Source organism: Epinephelus moara, chromosome 20, assembly GCF_006386435.1.
Source record: "Epinephelus moara isolate mb chromosome 20, YSFRI_EMoa_1.0, whole genome shotgun sequence".
Taxonomy (NCBI): Eukaryota; Metazoa; Chordata; class Actinopteri; order Perciformes; family Serranidae; genus Epinephelus; species Epinephelus moara.
In genome coordinates, this window is record NC_065525.1 from 27,987,663 (window position 1) to 28,008,879 (window position 21,217).

At 40.4% G+C, this 21,217-nt stretch overlaps 2 protein-coding genes across 3 annotated transcripts; both read left to right on the plus strand.

Moving 5' to 3' along the window:
* The first annotated feature begins 1,840 nt into the window (after positions 1-1,840).
* tph1a (tryptophan hydroxylase 1 (tryptophan 5-monooxygenase) a) lies at positions 1,841-9,536 on the plus strand. The gene is made up of 11 exons (XM_050074346.1): positions 1,841-1,995; positions 4,225-4,362; positions 4,528-4,711; positions 4,800-4,900; positions 4,995-5,062; positions 5,149-5,345; positions 5,460-5,595; positions 5,688-5,814; positions 5,911-6,006; positions 7,654-7,787; positions 7,908-9,536. Exons 1-11 carry the CDS (start codon positions 1,906-1,908, stop codon positions 8,080-8,082), a joined length of 1,446 nt encoding a protein of 481 aa, XP_049930303.1. The 5' UTR covers positions 1,841-1,905; the 3' UTR covers positions 8,083-9,536.
* Positions 9,537-10,161: 625 nt separating this feature from the next.
* On the plus strand, positions 10,162-21,205 carry sergef (secretion regulating guanine nucleotide exchange factor). 2 transcript variants are annotated; one of them, XM_050074350.1, is made up of 11 exons: positions 10,162-10,417; positions 10,688-10,826; positions 13,006-13,158; positions 13,649-13,743; positions 13,920-13,980; positions 14,063-14,176; positions 14,291-14,353; positions 14,940-15,098; positions 15,192-15,358; positions 17,598-17,634; positions 18,620-20,075. In XM_050074350.1, exons 1-11 carry the CDS (start codon positions 10,367-10,369, stop codon positions 18,628-18,630), a joined length of 1,050 nt encoding a protein of 349 aa, XP_049930307.1. In that variant the 5' UTR covers positions 10,162-10,366; the 3' UTR covers positions 18,631-20,075. The 2 variants fall into 2 exon arrangements, with proteins under 2 accessions (XP_049930307.1, XP_049930306.1); XM_050074349.1 differs by lacking the exon at positions 18,620-20,075 and adding an exon at positions 20,082-21,205 and having other exon boundaries at positions 10,168-10,417.
* Positions 21,206-21,217: the final 12 nt, after the last annotated feature.

The window sequence follows — 21,217 nt, forward strand, 5'->3', positions numbered from 1 at the left end:
AAAAGTGACATGAAATTTTCACATCGTCCCATGCCTACTGTAGAGTAGTGTTGTCACAATATAGGAATTTCTAATTTTGATGTAATACCTTAAAAATATCAATATTCTATACCATTTTTAACACTACAGGGAAAAAATGATATTAAGGGCATAAAATTGACTTTTTTCCACTTTTGAACTGAACTGAATTAAAGGGAGAGTAAGTGACAGGAGGTGGGGCTATGGGGGGCACTGTACTGTTAGAGAGAAGAAAGTAGCATCGATGTGTCGATACTGCGGACAATGAGTGCTGACATTGCGTCAGATATTCAGAATCTGTATCAATACACTGATATTTTTTGACGACACTACTTCAGAGTGTTTCTGTAAGCCAGCTCATGTTTTTATAAGATAGCTATGTGGTTATATATTGTGTGTTAATGTGGCTACTAACTCCAAGTGGAGGTAAAATGGAGACATACAGTGTTTCCTTTGACCTTTCAACTGTACAAAATATTCATTGTTGATTAGCTGTGTTTTGTTGCTACGGTATATTGTGTTTGCACATTGAAGCAGAAATGTTTGCCTTCTGTAGGTGGAGGTGATAAAGAGCTTAAGCCAACAGTCGGGTAAACATGTTCACTCATGCTTCGGTCATGTTGAAGGGGGGTAAACTTTATGAGCAATGCATACTGGTACATGTAGCTACTGCTGGAGACGACTGGCTCTCCTGGTGGCAGATGTGTTTTAATGGCCCACTGTCTGTTCTAGCACCAGAACAGACTGGATGCCCACATAATGCAGTGCTTTACTATTCTGAAACATGGCTGCATAATGAAAGCGCGGCCTTGCTATATTGCTACAACATCTGAGAGCAGCCCTGGGTTCAGTGTCAGGGGGGAGGAAGTTCCCTTCACTGCCTCCTTTGTTGCGTAAAGCATCTGTCCATGTCACGGGTGACACAGGCCAGGACCACCTGAGACACACCGCATGTGCATCAGCCACATGTACCACTGCATTAGAGCTGCCAGGAGCTAAAAGAGCAGGCGGACAGACAAAGACATCTCACCTGTCCTACTTGTAAGGTGACTGAAGCTTACAGAGATAACAGTGGTGTTATCTGTTTAAAGTAATGAGGTCTCTTTTGATTCTGCTTGCAGGGGCCCTCCGAAGCTCTCTCCGCTGATTGTCTTGATCTTATTAAAAGGCTCACGGTGTTAAAGACAGGAAAACATGCAGGTTATTTGTGCTATGTGCACGAGAACCCAGAGGTGCTTACAGTGCAGAGGATTTTGAAAGGGGGGCATGTTTGGATCACTGCTCAATGGAGGCAGGTGGGCTACGCTTGAATCCTCTTAAACCTTGACCTCCTCTTAGTCTCAAGGTGTCAACAAACAAGAAGAATTAACTGCTTGTGTCAACATGAGGAGTCCATAGTGAATTATCAGCATACAAATTAAATGGGCAGCCTACAATGTCAATATGATAGCACACTTTCCATATTAAGTTTTAAATGCTTGCAGATGAGTTTAACATTGCAGAATATATCAATAAGGCATGATTTTTTTAAATCTTTTTTATGACAAACGCTGCAGTTTTTTGATAATCAAACATACTGAAATATATAATGAAAACAGTTCAGTTCAATTTAATTCAGTCCAATTTTATTATCTCAGTAAAATCTGAATTTGTGATTGATCTCATTGAAGCTGTTTCAGGCCTTTAGGTGAAATAAAAGATACCCTTTTCCCCAATGACGTGAGCCGTGCCGCTCTTTTTCCATTTGCTGCCGTGGGTGAGATTATTGCCCCCTCCTCTTTCTTTCCGCGGTTAAATAGCAAAGCGCGCTGCTTCTCGGGGCAGACAGATAACCCACCTGCAAGAACTGCATTTAAAAAGGGGCAAATAAACCAGCAGCACTTTAACATGTACTCAAACAAAAACGAAGGACCGCGCAGAGGAAGATCCTTTGACTCCATGAACATTGGCTTTGAGGAGAAACTGCTGAACAATGAGGTAAGAGCTTAAAAAGAAAAGACATCTGACTGCAGCACTGATGACTTTTTTTTTCTTGCTGAGAAAAAAAAACATGAAGGTGAAGAGGTTTTCTTGCATGTGATATTTTCTGACAGTGGTGGAGAGATCGTTCCGGGTCGTCTTACCAAATAAGCCTTGACTTTCTCGTCAGCGCAGATTAATTTAAGCGGTTTTGTTTGCCCATAGTGTGTTGCGTCAAAGGGTTAAGAAGGTTAAAGGGGGATACCTCCGAATTCCATGTAATAAAGGACTCATTAATGCTCAATCTGCACGCCATTCACCGATGTCCAGGGGAGAAAAAAGATAAACCGATTAACCTGCAGAGTATGTGATGTCTCCTTTACGCACACATGGAAAAGGAGACTTTATCTGAAGCGATGCTGGATGTAGAAATTCAAATAAACAGATCACATTACATAGATTTAGATATTATATTGCAATATAAGTCAGATGCATGCCTTTCAATTTAAAGGTTGCAAAAATGCGCAACAAAAAGCGGACAAACAAGAAAAAAGTACAACAAATAACCATGGTGCTGAACAGGTCGAAACTGCAAACTTTTATATATCTTAAACACAGGGGTCTTTATGGATTTTAGGAGATTTATGATAACAGTAATGTTGAACAAATTGAATTATATCTCAAGGGAATAAAAGTGGAACAACCACCCCTTGTGTCGCACGAGAGGCGCGAAAGACAATGAATAATGGTTCAGTTAAGCAGCTGTAATTAGGCTTAACTGCAGATTAAAATTTAGAATATTCACGTGGACTTTTTGACGTGTAGCCTATATTAAAAATACATAAAGCTGTTTACATCAATTAGGTCAACATTAAGACAGAGGAAACCACAATATGATGAAGTAACACGTGTGCGTAAAATCACAGCACTTCGCAGCCTCAAACCTGCTGCCGCGATTAAACGCTGCCTAATGTCTGCTAGGATCTCAACATGCAGGGAGCTAATAATAGGCTTTCCCGCTGTCTAAATGAGATTGCAGTAAGGCGATTCTTTGAGACAGAGACAAGTTCATCTTCGTTAAACCGAGACGCAAAGAGTTGACCCCGAGGAGCGTCCTGATCCAGTCTCCATACACTAATGCTTTCAGGGATACTACCGACAAGGGTCCACCGAAAACTGGTCTGCCGTGCTGTCTACACAATGCTCGAAGGACGGAATATGGTAGGCAGCAACTAAATGAAATTAATTGATTATTTTGACCTCATTTACAAACCTACAACAAACAACTTTGACCAATTAGACTGTGAGGATGTTTAAATTACAGCTTGATGTAGTTGCACAGATGCATGCTACGACTAAAGCGAAGGAGAAAACGTCGCAGCCTGTCAAAACAGATTATTTTTTCTGTGCTGCTGGCGCGTTACAGTCCTGCTTCTAAAATCTGATGCAGGATTACCATGAATTTTCCGCGTGTGCAGCCGTGCGTCAACGTGAGAGCGCTGTCCAAGGTACTGAAACACACGAGAGGGGCTGGGTAGCCTCCTGTGGTCACTAATCTCAGCCCTGTCTCCACATGGATCCAACGCTCTAATAGTACCTGTTTCATTTTGATTTTGATTTGATGTAACTTTATTGTCAGAAACAAATTCTTAAATGTGTCTTGCATTCCAGGACATAGACGGTTCCACATTTGTACATATAAAAACATTCAACCAAACAACAAAACCATTCTACAAATGCTCCAAATCACGTCAGACATCATGAAAAAATGATGCAGTGCAACAAATTATATTATTAAGTTATATATTATATTCATCTGTATGAATGCAAAGACAAAAACTATGTTTCTTTTTCAAGGTGACAGAAATATTTAGACATGTCTGCAGCAGTTTTCTGATTCTTACTCTCTACAACTTACTGATTTTTGACAGTGTTGCATGTTCGTTAGAGAGGATGTCCATTTTTGGATGGTTATAGAACCTCTAAAGTGATAAGAAGTTGTGCAGTCACGTCATTCCTTTCCCTGAGAAATGTGGCATGTGACTGTGCTTTTTTCACAATACTATCCATCAACATTCTCTAAGTTTTTACGTTTAGGGTCTGACGCTAATAAGAAAGGGGGAGTGAATCAAATATGCATTAAAAAGTTGAATATTTCTTCATGTAACCATTAGAGGAGAGCTGCTATTGGTTGTTGAGGATGATATTTTGCGGTAAATTAAAACTATCTTTCATCATGGTTTTCAGATAAACAAATCAACCTTCACGAAAATTGAGGAAAACTCCACTGAAAAGAAGAATACTTCAGAGAAGGGGAGGGCGACAATCATCTTCTCCCTGAAGAATGAAGTGGGAGGACTAGTGAAGGCACTCAGACTCTTCCAGGTAAGGTTATCATGATTCCTGTTCCTTAAATATTTAAAATACAGTGTCTACATTATAGAGTAACATTTTCATACCACATATGTCTCCCAGTAACTTATTTATTTATCATACTACTGTTAAAGCAAATGTAGATGACTTAAAAATGACTCTCCATGTTTCTTGCAGGAAAACCATGTCAACCTTGTTCACATAGAGTCCAGAAAATCCAAAAGACGCAACTCTGAGTTTGAAATTTTCGTGGACTGCGACAGCAACCACGAACAACTGAACGAAATCATCCAGCTGCTTCGAAAGCATGTGAACGTGGTGGATATGGAGCCTCCAGATAACTCCTGTCTAGAAGAGGAAGGTAAATAAAATCCTGCAGACGCTGCGTAACGAATATATTATATTAGACCGTATTATCAGCAAAAACTAATTTTTTGGTCTCTTCACAGAAATGTATAACGTACCTTGGTTCCCAAAGAAGATTTCAGACTTGGACAAGTGTGCTAACCGTGTCCTGATGTATGGCTCTGAGTTGGATGCGGATCATCCGGTATGTAGGCACATATCAGATAACTGGCTGACTTAAAAAAATGTAACTTCCTTAAATTTGAAGCATTCTCATTCTCTGTGTTCCTCTCCATCAGGGTTTCAAGGACAACGTCTACCGGAAAAGGCGAAAGTACTTTGCTGATCTCGCCATGGCCTTCAAACAGTGAGTTTATCTTATATATTTTAATGGTTATTTTGGAAGTCTGTTAAGTTTTTACTTGATATTTACATATTATTATGATGTTTCAGTGGGGATCCGATTCCTCGTATCGAGTTCACAGAGGAGGAAGTGAAGACTTGGGGAGTGGTGTACAGGGAGCTCAACAAGCTGTACCCCACCCACGCCTGCCGGGAATACTTGAAGAACCTGCCACTGCTGTCCAAATACTGTGAATTTCGGGAGGACAACATCCCTCAGCTGGAAGACGTGTCACGCTTCCTCAGGGGTAGGCTTGTAACTTTTACCTCATATACAAAAGTAAGAGCTGTAACTTTTATAAATATTTCCAGCTTTGTGAATGTGGTCACTCATGTGTGTTTCAAACGTCTCGTCTTCTCAGAACGCACTGGATTCACCATCAGGCCTGTGGCCGGTTATCTGTCCCCACGTGACTTCCTTGCTGGTTTGGCCTTCCGGGTTTTCCACTGTACCCAGTATGTGCGGCACAGCTCCGACCCCTTATACACCCCAGAGCCGTGAGTACTACACAGTGCTGTATCTAGAGAACAGATTCCAATGGTTACATGAAGCTATCAGCTCTAATATTGTGCTGTCTTTCATTATGAAGGGACACATGCCATGAGCTGCTGGGTCACGTCCCGCTGCTAGCAGAACCCAGCTTCGCCCAGTTTTCTCAGGAGATTGGTCTCGCTTCACTCGGGGCCTCGGATGACTCCGTTCAGAAACTGGCCACAGTGAGTGACACTGATTGAGACAAGTCAAATTTTATTTCCTCAAAATCTAGAATAGTAGTCATAATCATTTCTGTCTTATCGACTCCTGTGTTACAGTGCTACTTCTTTACGGTGGAGTTTGGCCTATGCAAACAAGAAGGGAAGCTGCGGGCATACGGAGCAGGACTGCTGTCATCTATCAGTGAGCTTAAGGTAAAAACATTTAAAAGGAACATACAGTCGACATGTTGACACAGTTTCACTCCTAATATTTTATCATGAAGTGTGTTAAAAAGTGCCAGAACAGCTGTATCTTAGCTATAAACCCTCCCTCTAACCAGCAAAACACATTAAAATTAATATAATTAGCAAATAAAAAAAGTCACTATATAGGTTTGGCTATATCTAAACATCTAATCCTAAAGGTTCCCTTAGAATTTCACTGTTAACCCTTTCACACAAAGTTATTACTACAGTCGACAGCTATGCAAAAGGCATTTTCTTGTATATGCAGGGGTTTTGGTGCTACAATTGCACATCAGCCAATACAGTAGGCCCTAGTGCGTCAAGCCACACACTGCCACCCGCTGGCCAGCTGTTGTAAGTGCAATGCAAATCTCTGAAAACCAAGATGGCAGACAGAATGCCACCAAGGCTCCACAGCTCAGGATTATCTTGCCAATCCTTCTTTGGTAAAAGACTATGAGTGGGAATCATCAGAGGCCTCACAGTACAATATGATCATAATACTTAAGTCACGATACATTACTGCAATTTTAAATATTTTGTGAGATGCTAAGTATTGGGATAACATACTGTATATTGCGATACTGAAGTTTATTACCCTGCAAATTATGTCCCCAAAAGAAAATCCTGTCAACTTCTGTTTGCTCAAATAGGATAAAATTTTCAGTCCATACATCTCACTTCATCCATTTTTATTGCAGCAAAATATTTCTTGTGGAATAAAAAAGCAATTGATTTTCTTTTTCCAGGAGGCTACCAAAAGTTTCAATTTTTGATTTGCAATATTAACAATTTATATAAAACTCAATACATGGCATTCATGTATCAATACAACATTGCCATGTAAAATATCCAAATACTATGCTGTATGGACTTTTCCCCACACCCCTACAAGAGACCCTTGAAGGTAAATAAACTTTGGTCACGTCAAGTAACAACTGAGGAGCAATACAGCTGTTCAAATTTCAAAGTATGATTTTATGTTGGGAGGAAATTACAATTTATCACCTGTCTACTAAATTGGATATCGACAAAATTTTGACAATGTTTTTGTTTGTTGAAAAATTATACAGTTCCACTGAGGGAGGTGGGGGTGAGGGCTGAGGAGTCCTAAACAAGGAGCAGAATAAGGAAGGGAGGAGTGGAAATAGAGAGTGGAGAGGCTGAGGAGTCAGGAGCAAAGTTCAGCACTTTTGCATTGCATTGAATATTATTAGAATATGTCCATATACGTGAACACACTAGTTTAACAGCATTAAAAAGTATAAATTAAAAATAATAATAATAATAATAATAATAAATATATATATATACATATATATATTTATAGTTCTGACATATCGATTTATTCATGGGGTTATATTTCTTAGATGAAAACTCAAATGCATGCTGTCCACCTGAGTGGATATGTGAAAAAGTTCTTGAAAAATCCATAATAACTTCAGTCAGTGGTCATAATTCTTAATAAAAGAGCTCATGGTTTCTCTGATAGGTCCTTTCTTTTGTTTGAAACATCTGGATGCAGACTGGCTTGTGTTAAATCAAATGACTGAAATGTGAGCTACTCTTTACAAACAAAGGTTGCAACATCTGTATTATCTTCCTTTGTCACAGCATGCACTCTCTGGCAATGCAAGGATAATGCCTTTTGACCCCAAAGTTACATCCAAGCAAGAATGCATCATCACAACATTTCAGGATGTCTACTTTGTGTCAGACAGCTTTGAGGAGGCCAAAGTCAAGATGAGGTGAGCTCCATTTCTCAGTCAAACATTAAATCATAGTGGTAGATCTTGCATAGGTCAATGAAAATGATCTAAATATGTACAATGGATCATTAAATGATGATATTATATTAATGGTTTCAGGGAGTTTGCCAAGACTATCAAGCGTCCCTTCACAGTCCGATACAACCCTTACACCCAGAGTGTGGATGTGCTAAAAGACACTCCCAGCATCAACAGCGTGGTGGAGGAGCTTCGGCACGAGCTTGACATCGTCAGTGACGCTCTCATCCGGATGAACAAGCAGCTGGGTGTGTGACTGCCCACATTCTAGTTCAAGTTATCCACCTACAGTCCATCAATGCTTGTTGTGTTACCCCCCAAGCACCGCTGTAGAGACACTGCTCGTGTATCGCCCTTCGTCAGTACAATGAATGTGCACTGCTTTCAGCAAAATGCTCTGTTGTCCCAACTGCATGGTTTATGGCTTACACAATTTACAGAAGTGCATTAGGTATGTTTAGCTACTGAAATCAGTAAACTGCACAAACCCAAAGAGCTGTTTAACTTGAGACACTGTTTTTCTTCTTGTACTTGGCTCAACTGGCTTCTGTATTGCAAACAATCAACATGTTTTCATGGTACTTTAGTACCCTTTTAAAACCTCCCCAGCTGTTACAAACACAGATGTGGTTTCCTCTTCCTATTGTTAACTCTGCTGTTGTATATTATCATGTGAATTTTTTTGTATTCTTCTTTTTCTTCCTTACATTTAATCTTCCTCACTCCAGTGATATGTATAAAATGTACCTTGTTTGTATTCTTTTTGTGTATGTATCATGTTCCTTTGTTTTCTGTTGAGGGAAATTATGAAAGTGAAACCTGGTGTTATGAGAATGTTTTCATGACTGATTACGTCAGATGTGGCCCACGTACGCCGATCTATTTTATTTTACAGTGATGATTTTGAATACCTCCTCTTCAAGTGAATATAATTGTAGTACTCCTGAAATCAAAACATTATTTTTCTACTGTAAAGAAATATAGATATCATGAGTAGGCTATGTATTTGAAACTATTGAGAAAATATATAAATATATTGTGTCTTCACAGTGTGTCAAATGGTTTGTTACCTGTGGTTACTTCTTGTTGTCCTCATGGTGGCAGGTTTGGTTATGGGTTAAAGATGCTGAAAGTGACATTGATGATGATCATGAGGTGCAGAATGATGATGGCAAGGACCCTGAACGTGATAAAAGTTATGATCAAGTTGGAATTTGTGTAATCTCAATTAAACATTGTAGGAACAGTTATCCCTTTGACCTGAGGGCCACATCACCTCTTTGTCTAATCGAAAATTTTGAAATAGAGTATCACTGACTCACATTTTTGGTGTTGGTTTCTTGGACACTGAATCAGTGACCACTTCTATGGGCCTGTAAAGTCTTTATGTAGGATATAACATCCTAAACAGAAATTCTCAATGTCAAGTCAAAGGTCCTCTATGTCCTACTTAGACAAGATTATCAGTCTTATGATGATAGGATTTATTCACCATCATGAGTTAGTTTGAGCGAGGTGTAAAGGTTAAACCTGAGTGTCAAATTAATTAAAGTTGTATCAATAACAAAGCTACCTAGTTTTAATGTGTTAACTTGATTCCCCCTTAACATAAACAGAAAGATTAATCTCCTAGTGGCCCTGTTTAATTCACCTAAATTAATCTAAAACGCCTATCCAAGCAAATTAAAAGAAAAAATAAAATACAATAAATAAAGCAGTTCCTGTTCCATTTCAGTACGCACATTCATGGTCTCACTCAAAAGCTAATACTTAGAGGTTGTTTCCTCAGCAGTCAGATTCACTGTGCTTCTGTCATTGAGTAATAGAAGTTTCAACACACTTAAATAAAAGTTTTTTGTTTTTGTTGTATATTCATATGAATATTTTCTTGAAAAAGGATGCTCTAGATGACAAGAACTGGCAGGTATTAGCTGGAAAACACAATGGGGCCATATCATGAAGCCTCACTGAGTCACAATTAACAGTGGTTAACAGTATCACAAAAAAAAAAAAACATTTTACACGTTTTTTCTGAGGCTTTGTCCAGACAATATAAGAAAAAGGGGGTAAAACAATGTACTGAATGTGTGAATATCAGTAAAAACCACATCAAATGTCTATTTAGTAACTTACCTTATATAAAAACACTTCTAGAAAGCACCTTTCTCCCTTAAAACTGCTCTAAAAACAGCCAGAGAGGTGTTTCTTAAACATGATGGTCATTTTAGAGGTTGTTTGGGGTGTTGCTGAATATTTTGTCAACCTCATTTATGTCATTGAGATTAGACTACAAAGGCTAAATACCAGAAACAGTAGGTGAATATAAGTGACTGTACTAAACTGGCAACTTTCGGTAATATAATAAAAATAAACTACATAAATTCACCTTGACGTTATCGGTTAAAGTATAACATTAATAAATAATACATTCATTTTCTGCTCACAAAATGTTATGAAAATCCATTCTTCACCACAACAGTCAAACACCTGTTGGCAGCAGGCTTCACGATAGTGTCGCAAATCATGATGCAACGTTACTCATGGAAACCAGAGAAACGAGCTCGCGGGAGGAGTTTTGCTTACACTCTTGGGTAAGTTCGTTATTTTCACCGTTAATGTGTTAAAGTTGTGTATATCTAACTGTGTAGTTTAATTAACTCAAACACTCACCGGCAGCAGAGTGACACTTCGATGTTGACGTTAGCTTAGCACTTTTGCTAACGTTAGCTTAACAGTTAGCGAACTAGCTCCAACATACAAGTATCACTAAGCAGCCGTTAGGATTCGGCTAACGTTAACGGTTACCTCATAAATGTTAACGTTAGTGCTGTTCAGTATTAACGTGGGTGATGTCGTGTCAGGGAGCCAACAGCTACGGCCAGCTGGGACAGGGACATGTGGAGGACCTGTCGGAGCCCCGGCTCACTGACAACACCACCCTGGAAGACAAGACTGTCCGGGCTGTGTGCGGCGGCGGGGGTCACTCTGTGGTTATCACCGGTGGGTTACTGTTCGCTCCTTTTCCTTTCAAACACGAGGCTGAAGAGAGGTGTTCAGAAATGTGAACCAAGCCTGAACAAGCTGTGGTCATGTGGCGCCCCCTGGTGGGCCAAATCAGTAAAAGGTTAATGGCTGTATTTAGTTAGGTAAAGTCAAATTTATTGACAACACAAATCAGTCTCTGCTGAAATTCAGCATCCTCCCTTTGGATAATAACAAACTCCCTCAACCCCAAAAATCCAAGAAACCTCAGGAAGGGAAATTTGGAAGGGATCTGTGTGGACATATTTCCACATGTATTTTGTATCTAGTTGTACTTTTATCTACTGTTAAGACCTTGTTCTCTTATTTATTTTGAAAAAATGTCCTCTAGTGACTGGTTAGAGAAAAGTCAAATCAAATATTGACTGAGGAAATCACTGCAATGTGTTAAATCATAAGATCAAATCAGGAGTGAACAAATATTTGTTTTTTCTTCACTTATTGATTCAATTTTGAGGGCTACTTTTATTGAATATTGGTCATATTGTGTGCAGAATTGAAATAGTGTAAAGAGTATATGAATGAATGAATGAACTTTATTTATATAGCACCTTTCATGCTCAAAATGCAGCACAAAGTACTTTACAATTCAACAAAATAAAGAAATAAAACCATACAATTATACAACACTAATTCAAGGAGAAAAGAGAAGAATAAATAAATTTATCAACCAATAATTATCAAGCATTAAAAAAGGCTATATGCTATATTAAAAAGATATGAGTCGTCATTTGTCCTCTGAGCCAGCAAGTCTAATATTTAAAGGCAGGGTGTTCCATATTTTTGGGGCATAGTAGCTTAAGGAAACATCCTCAAAGGTTTTTGTACTGACATTAGGAACAGATAGAACACAGCTGTGGAGGATCTCAGGGTTTATGGAGAGACATAAGGTGATAGGGAATCTATTATATAGGAAGGGGCGATGCCATTAAGAGCCTTAAAAACCAAAAGAACGATTTGACCGTCAACTCTCAGTTTTACAGTCATACCCATTTTATGAAACTTAAAGCCTCTTTAGGGTCCACAGTGTGCAGAAACATTTAAATACACCATTTCTAAAACTGGCAATACTCCTTTTTCCCTCACCAAAATTTAGCACAACACTGGAGCATTCTGACTCAGCAAACCCACCTCACAGGTTTACATTATAGCAACACTTGTTAGTTCTGCACATCGCCCGCCTGACCTATGTCAGATGGACTGCCCTATTTGACAATACCTGCAGGGGATGGGAGTGTCAGATGGCACGTCAAAATGTGTTTTAATTATATATTACAGTTATTTTTCATGTAAATACATATAACTTGTATTGACAGTGATTTAAGTCAGTAAGTAAGTTGTTGTACTTTATCCCATTAAGGGCCAACCATAGACCTTCAAATGGGCCCCCCTTGGTGTTGGTCTGGGGTCATCTGTACCCTTTGACCCCCCTGATGGTGGGCCTGGTACAGAATACACCAACATAATACAGTCACTAAATAAACAGTCCATGACAAAATTACACATAGAAAAAGATGCATCCAGGAAGATGTCAAGAAGCTTGTCCCTCTAACCTGGAGAGAGAGGACAGGCCGTACAAACTCACAAGACACAAAACTGAAGCACATAATTCACATAGACCAGAGAATGAATGCAAGAGGGGGAGCTGAAGGCTGAAGAGAGTTATTTGTTCATTTGTATTTGCCAAACATTTATCCAGTGCCACACAGAATTATAAAACACCACTGTGTATCAGACATCAAAAATATACAGCAAGATTATTGAGAAAAATCTAAGCAGCCAAAAGAAAAACTTAACATTCACATCCACACAATTTACAAATAGATTGTGCAGCAGATAGTACAAGATGGAAACTGCCTTTACTAAATTTGATCTTTTTCTCCCTCCTCATCTTAGAAGGAGTGTAATTATATGCACATCACATGAAGGTGCAAAGCGACTAGGAAAAAAACTTTTTAATTCAGTGTCTGTTTAAATACATTAATGGGTTGGAGTCAGTGTGTAGTTGTGTCTCTTTTTGTTATTTTTTCCTCTTCTCCAAAGCTTCCAGTAACTATCTAATTTAAATGTTTTGTACATGAATAGCCAACTCAGTTGATGCTTTCCAAATGTTTGTGTTGTGTTTTGTGTTGGACAGGGCATGGAGATGTGTTTGTGTGCGGACAGAATCACAGAGGCCAGCTGGGACTTGGTCACAATGCAGACATCTCAACTTTTCAACTCTGCCCCATCCTGAGTCAGAGAGTCACTAAAGTCGCCTGTGGTTGGGACTTTACTCTTCTTCTCACTGGTGAGAACCATTTTACACCAGGGTGTGGTGCTCTGTTATAAATGTGCATGAGATTCGGAAGGATTAGGACAGTTTCACGAGAGACTGTTAAGCATATACCCCATTGTTCCTTTTAAGCAGGGATACAGTAGTGAATAGGATAGGGGATGTTTTTTTGTTTTAAAATGTGCTATATTACAACTGTGTTTCATTTTCTGATGACACATAATGTAAATGCAGCCTTAGACTCACATTCTCAGTGATCATGCCTGTCCTAAAACCAGCAGTAACTGGAGGGCTCTCATGCAGACTGTTTTTACCCCCAGGCCCTTCTGTAAGCGTGCAGTCTTGCAGACTTTGAGGGAGTTACCCAGAATTCATAGCACAGTAATGTTAACAATGGGAATGACAGATGAAGCCTGAAGCTGCCTTCCACCCAGCCAAATATTGAATATATTTCAGTGAGCTTTATTTTAGAGATCTTTCTTTTCTTTTTATGTCACACTGACAGACTGTGGTCGAGTACTGGCATGTGGCTCCAATTCATTTGGACAACTAGGTGTTGGACAAACAATCAAACACTCTGCAGATCTGCTGGTTGTTGAGGTGAGCACATGGGCGGTGTGTATTTAACTTACTTCCAGGATCATAATACAGCCTCTCTAATGTTTGCCATATCTTTATCAACTCAATCCAGGGTGATCAAAACTGCTACAAACCAGCTTCACCTCATGATCAGTTTGATTCTTTAAAGCAGATGTCACTGTGCTGTTTGTTCTCAGAGTCTGAAGGAGCCAGTGGTGAATGTAGCAGCAGGACTCAGACATTCACTGGCTGTGACTGGTAAATTTGTACCAAAAACATCATCAGTGTGTTTTCATTCAGCAGTCAGTGCACAAATCCTAATGTGCTGTTCTGCTCTCAGACTCAGGCTGTGTATATCAGTGGGGAAGTGGTCTTTCCAGTCACGCTAAGAGAGCACTCAGTCCACACCCTGTTCCTGCACACCTCAACTCTACAGTGCCCTCTTTGGTACCAGGTAGGCTAAGTGAAACAGAAATAGTTACAGAAAAGAAAGTCTTTAAGCACTCTGTGATTTACAGTGCCAGTGATGATTGATGAATGTGACCAGATACTTGTGCCTGTGTTGCAGGTCTGGATCAGAAGACAGCGCTAATGGTGACTGCAGGCTCAGCACACTGTGGGTGCCTCACAGGTGTGACACTAGCATATATGACCATCTCAATGCTGTGTTGATGTCTAATTTGGTTTATGTAACACAAATATGTGTCTCTGACTAAGAAAAACATTCATACGAGCCTCCAAAATTGCAATATGGACATGTTGGAATGTTTGTAGGCTCCAAACTTGCAGAAGATTGTTAACACCGCCAACAAACAAGGCAGCAGATTTACTTAATTTAACAGCCAGAGGTGAAAAGAAAAAGCTTGATTTTGTGTCGTGATTTTGGATGTATGTATTCCACCAAGATATTTGCACCAGCTACAATAGGAAGTGGCTTCCAAAGCTGGAACCTTCTTTCGAACAGACAGTTCAAGTTTAGATGGAAATGGGTTTTCTGCTCACAGACATAAGACAGGCTATAATTTAAAAGCAGTCATGTAAAACATTTTGTACTGCTCTGTCTCAGAGGGAGCATTTACATTTTCAGGTCGTACTGGCGAGTTGTGGCCTCCCCTCTGTCCTGTAATTAGTTGACCAGCAACACTCAATTACTGTTCTGCCTTTCTGCTGCTGCCTCTGCTGAATGAAGAATAATGTCTCTTCTGTCATGTGTGCAGGAGACGGCGATTTGTTTCTGTGGGGAAGCAACAAGCATGGCCAGCTGACTGCCACAGAGCCCTTCCTGTCCTCTCCCACTCTTGTAAAGCGCTCACTGCTGGGTGGAGAGAAAGTTGTCCACGTGTGGAGCGGCTGGACACACACTGTTGCTCAAACAGGTGAAACATAATTACACATATTAGTTCTTTGACGCTCACTGGTTTTCACAGGATTTAAAGGACAGTTGCCAACAAGGTCATCATTCATTCCAGTGAGTGGGAGAGTGTTGACATGGGGCAGAGGAGATTATGGACAGCTGGGCCGACAAGCATCAACCAGTCAGAACTCAGAGGGGCAGTCAACAGGTCCTTCAGCAGAAGGTGGAAACCAGCCAGCTTGTCGCCCTGCAGAAGTTAAAGTCCTCCGTGGCGCGACACAGGTAAGACTTATCAGTGTTTGCCACCTCTACAGACTGAAAAACACAGAAAACATCTGACAAACATTTATACATATAATGCATTTTAGCAGAGGTCAGATCAAGTCATTGTTTTGCAAGTCACAAGTAAGTCTGAAGTCTTTGCACTCAAGACCTGAGTCAAACCCCAAGTCCTAAACTTTAGATTTTGAGTCAAAAATTAGTCATAATGCATTCTTCATCAAGAACCTTGTGATTTAAACCAATAAAAACACTGAATAAAGCAGTTTCACATAAAGAATAAAATAAAATCAATGTTTTTGGGACGCTATCCTTAGCAGAGTGGTTGCTTTCTACAGTAGCCGATGCAGAACGAAAAATGCCCCTTTCTAGGGTCAGTGTTTGGTTTGTCTGCCTTGGGCTACTGTAGAAACATGGCGGTGCAACATGGAATTGAATCGCCGTGGACGAGGGCCTGCTCCCTATGTAGATATAAGTGGCTCATTCTAAAGTAACGCAAACACATTGATTCCTATTTTCAGATTATTATACACTAAAGAAAACATACTTATTATATTTTATTCAATTTCTGCAAGAATATCCCCCTAAATTGTAACACTGGACCTTTAACTCAAGTCATATTAGAAAAATGTCTAGAACTTTCCCATCCCAAATTTGTAAGACATTTTCTTTAAGACTAGTCTTCGTTCAAAATTATATGTATGTTGTGTCATGTATTATGTCTAAAGGAAATTAAGGTCAACGTTAATTTGTTCAGGAAATGAGGGGAAATTAATTGATTTTTTTGGATAGTTTTAAATAACATACTGTTAAATTTTGGGCTTGGGGGGAAGTATCAAGTATTTCCAAGTCAAAAGGCTCATTTTCAAGTCGTCAGATTTATCAAAGTCTAAAGTCATGTAACTCTGCATTTTAGATAAAGTTTAAAGACCTACTGTATTGATTCCTGCTGCTGTGGCCATTGTCGTCCTGTTTTAGCAGAACATGTCTGTGTAGTCCAGCAGGGGGCAGCAGACAACCACAAACCGAACAGGTTGCTGAGGGTTTCTCAGTGTGAGGTGAAACGCAGTGTGACTGAGTGAGAGCCAAGCCCTCTAAGAGAAGCTTCTTAATGATTTGTATCACTATATCTTCCGTGTAGAGCGCACACATACTGCCAGAGGACCACTTACGTTTAGTGATGCCAGAGGTCTCTTCTCCCATAAGGGCAATTATTTGTGAGCGTCCAGGGATTGCAGCAGTTAACCTGAGGTCTAAATGGCAGCTGTATTGTAGGAGATCGTTGCCAATAAAGTGAATGTCAGGGACGGGCAAGGGCAAGCTCTGGATCACTCTCCCACTGCACACATGATCATTGCTGCAGCACTCGCGTCTATCAAGGCGTAGTCACCTTGCGTGTGTGAAGCTAAAGGCAAGATGGATTAGCTGCTGGAATTATTAATCTCTCAGCCCACCCTACCATGTTGGCTCCTCCTAACACTGTCCGCACACACCTTAAGAGTCAATATTTATTAAAGTGTCACATTTTTATGAGGCCTATGAACATTACTGGAGTAACAAATTATAACCTGTCAGTGGTTCAGGTGTCAGGGTGCGTTTCTATTCATGGCTTGCCACAGCTGTGTGCTTTATCAGGGTAGGTCAAACTTTATTAGCAACACAATTCAATGACTTTTACTGCAAATATAAGAAAGCCTCATGTCTCATGTTTTTACTCATGTTGACGTTTGTATATTTCAGGGTAAGAATTTAAATTTCTTCGCTCAATTCTTGTAGCAGTCATAAAGGAGGAAGACTGCGGCGGGAAAAAGGCCATGAATTGGTAAAAGGCTTCGGTCATCAAAGGCAGGCACAGCTGTCCTGAGACAGTTGCTCCTACAGATAGACCAGCAGCAGTGTGTTTAAGCTTTTATGAATGAGCTGGCATTTCTGCAGTTTTTCTGCTCTGCTCTCTGATGATGCACTGTGGAGCGAGGGCTTTATAGTGGAGCGTCTAATGCATCTACGGGCGAAATCATCACTAATGTTATTTGTGTTTAGTGCACTTGTGTATGCAGTTTTGAATAAACGCTGGATGACTACATCTTGACACATGGACTTTTATTTCACTTTCAGAGAAGATTTGGTTACAAAGGGTCTCAGTATCCATGTTGGCATAACAAACTGTGCATATTATAGTCTTAAAATTGGCTTCCTGCTTTCAACACACATTATAAACACTTCTCTCTCTTCTTCTCTACAGATTGCATGCGGATCTGAGCATAACCTTGCCATCGTAGGTGAGTGTAATTTTTTTTGGCTTCTGTTATTTTTAAAAACTATATCAGAACTCTGCAATGTTGCTGCAAAAAGATAAGCATAAATATCTAACATAATACATAACTGCACTGGAAGATACATCAAAGAAGAACGGTAGCAGAAATAGTTTGAACTTAACAGTAATGGTTTCAGTAGGTGCAAAGTGCCTGAAACAAGAGACTCCACTTTTGGCCTGACATGACTCTGGCTCTTACTAAATAAAAGAATAGGGAATACACATTGAATCAAGGAATGAGAAAGGGAACTATCTAATACATTACAGTTTAACATGAGTGTGAAATATTAATCCTTCTGGTAATGCTGCAGAGGATTTCTGAGGTCAGCTCATTGCTCTGTGGCCTTTGCATCAGGAAGTAATTACAGCATGGATAGATGGGTATCATTGAAAGAGGCAATTACCCGAACAGGCCTGCAAAAGAGCTGAATTAACCGCACACATTTACAGGCATGTTTTTCCAGTTCCAGTGTTTGCAGAGCAGTCTCCCCTTTGTCCACATAAGAACAGAACATAGGCAACGCAGTTACACACATCCCTTGAATAATACTAAACAAACAGACATATGTGGTCATGTGTTTGTGGTTCCTCATCAGATTTCCAAAGATAATAAATGTGCTTCTATTCTTCCAAGGCTTGCCAAAAGTCTCCTAGCTGCAGAAAACATTTTGGAAGTAAAATCTTTTGCATTAAATTTTGAACAGTGACCCACTTTTATACATCGGCATGAATATAGATACCGCAGATGAAGAGTATAACACAAGCACAGGGTTCCATTAGAGAGGAAATGCTGGACATCGCTGGTATTTCTACAAGCAAATGGCCATCCACTTTTAATGTTCTGACCAATTTGAGCAGTTAACTGGAAATGCCATTATAATTAGGAAACTGTTAACACTGAGTGTCCATCATAATGGCTGTTCTCACAAAGCACTGCTCTGTGCTTCCAGAAGTTCAGTGATGTGATGAGAAAGCAGAGCCAGTAAATGGCGTGCTCATGTGAACCTCCTGCACCTGGCTCCTCAGCTCCTCTGCCATGCTCTCCTCTTTCTCCTCCTCCTGTCTGGAGCGCGGCGGCAGGAGCAATGAAATAGCAAAACAGGATTGGAAGCAGAGACCTGAGTGCTGCTATTTCTGGTGCTGAAGTAGGTCAGGCGGAAAGGAACGGAGAGCATTGCATGCTGCTCATGATATCTGTTGCCTGCTCAGCCTTTGCCCATTTGCACCTGAGGAAGTGCTCCTCATGTATGAAAATCATCGTCGTGGTCAGACGTGGGAGACAGGCCAAAGACGCTGTGGGCACAGCTCATCCAATCTGAGGAAAGATTTTTGTTAATGTGAACATTTTGAACTTAACAGGAAGGTATAAGGACAAACACCTTGGATCAGGTCCTGTTTTATCTCGCTGGTATAGTGTGATGTAAGTTCTGCAGATTGCAACACTGTGGTTTTGTTAATTAAGTGTGAGATTTTAAACTGTCGAATGCAAAAACCAAATGATGGGATTTGTTTACAAGGAAATGGCTTTTGGCTTGAGTGTCTTGATTTTTTTTATCCCTTTGTTGTGCAGAATATTGTGCAGGCACTTTGTTGCCATGGAAACACTGATGTGCTGTACTCCAGTCAGTGAGTCCATGAATCGAGCACAGCACCAAAACAAGGCTTTTTTCCCCAATGAACTAAACATGTCAACACATTAAGCTTACTCATAAACAAGAACTAGGATGTTTACTGAATAACCTTAATCAAACATGGAGACTCATGCAGTTATAGACGCATGCAGAATCTTAAGGACCGAGCAACATGTGTGTTTGTTACGTGTAAGCCGTATCTGGCACAGTGTCACACTGGCATAAGTTGCTGGCACGATATCCACTCTATTAACTGGCGAAAGCATATGTGTCACTTGGCGAATCCAAATCTTTGATGCCACGGATTTGCAGAGACGAGCTGAAAGGAAACAAAGAAACCCCTCGATGAAAGGAATGAAAAGATTGCATGAAAGACACACAACTGCAGGATGGGGAAAGCTTGAAGATGTGTTACCCTTGAGAAAGCAAGCTCGCTTCTGTTGCCATGGCAATGGAGCCTATTAGGTAACTGTGTTGCCATGGCACGTGTCTCCTCGGTGATGCAGACCTGACCACACCCACCAACAAGCTCACCAGCTGTGAAGAGCAGGGAGGCTTTATTGCTGGCTGAGTGTCAGCATTGGGGACAGAAAGAGAGAGAGAGTGTGTGTGTGTGTGTGTGTGTGTGTGTGTGTGTGTGTGATCACATGCCTTCTGTTTTTTTGCACCCAGGCTTTTTTTTCTTCAGGCTACTAATTTTAGCCTACATGGTACAGTGCTGCAGCCCCGTCCCTCTCTCCTGTCAGCTCCACTGACCCATAACCCTTCTCCTCCTTTTCAGGGAGTTGTCTCCTCTCCTGGGGCTGGAACGAACATGGGATGTGTGGAGACGGTTCACAGAGCGACGTTTTTCAGCCGCAGCTCGTTTCGGGTCTCAGACCTCTTCTCATTGGCTGCGGAGCCGGACACTCTATGGCAGTGTGCGCTGCGACCGCTGACTCAAGACTCAAACTCTGCAACGACTCAGTATCATCGGAGCAGGAGCATTTATTCAGCACGAAGGGGTCGGAGACAAGACACACAGAATGATTTTGTGAATTAACATATCTCTGACTGACTAAGTGGTGTTTATGATTATTCTAAGTGCCTCTGAATATAAAGTAACTTTCACCTTGTAATAGGCCACTTTAAAAAGATCAGGCTTTAAACTGCACTCGTCATAAATACTGTTATGTGTTTGGACACAGGCTGAGTTATGTTACATGTGGACAGAGGCCATCATTTCTCTTACCAGCCCATCACTTTCATGGACGTGACTGGGAGCCAATGGCTTTGCAGGACATGGCCATGCCTATGGCTCCTGGTCCACCTGCCATGTTTGTCTCCCTGATTGTAGCCGCTATGGATCATGTGAGGGATAGGTTAGACTGGTGCTATAGCTCCATCTTCCCATGTCAGCAGGTTTATTGCTGTGATCTTGGGTGTCAGGAGGCAATCAATCTCCGCACTTCTTACTTGGTCATCTCATGATTTACCACTTACACATAGAGTACAGTATTTTTTCTTTGGCAACTGTCCATCACTTATTTATATTCTTGGCAGTCTGTGTCATATTCCTCGGCGTTCTGTTTGTCTCATTTGCACCTCTTTCATGCTGTATACTTCATTAATCCCTCTTGGGGGAAATTCGCCCGCTGCATTTGACCCAACCTACATATTTATAAGCTGTGGGCGGCCGCAGTGCAGCACCGGTGACCAAATGCAGGTCTGAAGACAGTGTTGTGGTCAAGGGCAATGGCAAAACTCAGCATGGCTCATTGATGCAATTTGTTCACTTTTTTTTAATTTAAATGTTTTTATTTTGTCTTTATGATTTATGCAATTTAAATAAAAACCCATTTGTGTCACTGAAATTATGCATTAGTAAAAGCTAAATTAATGTGCTTATACCTGGATTACTTTGAAAAAATAAATCAA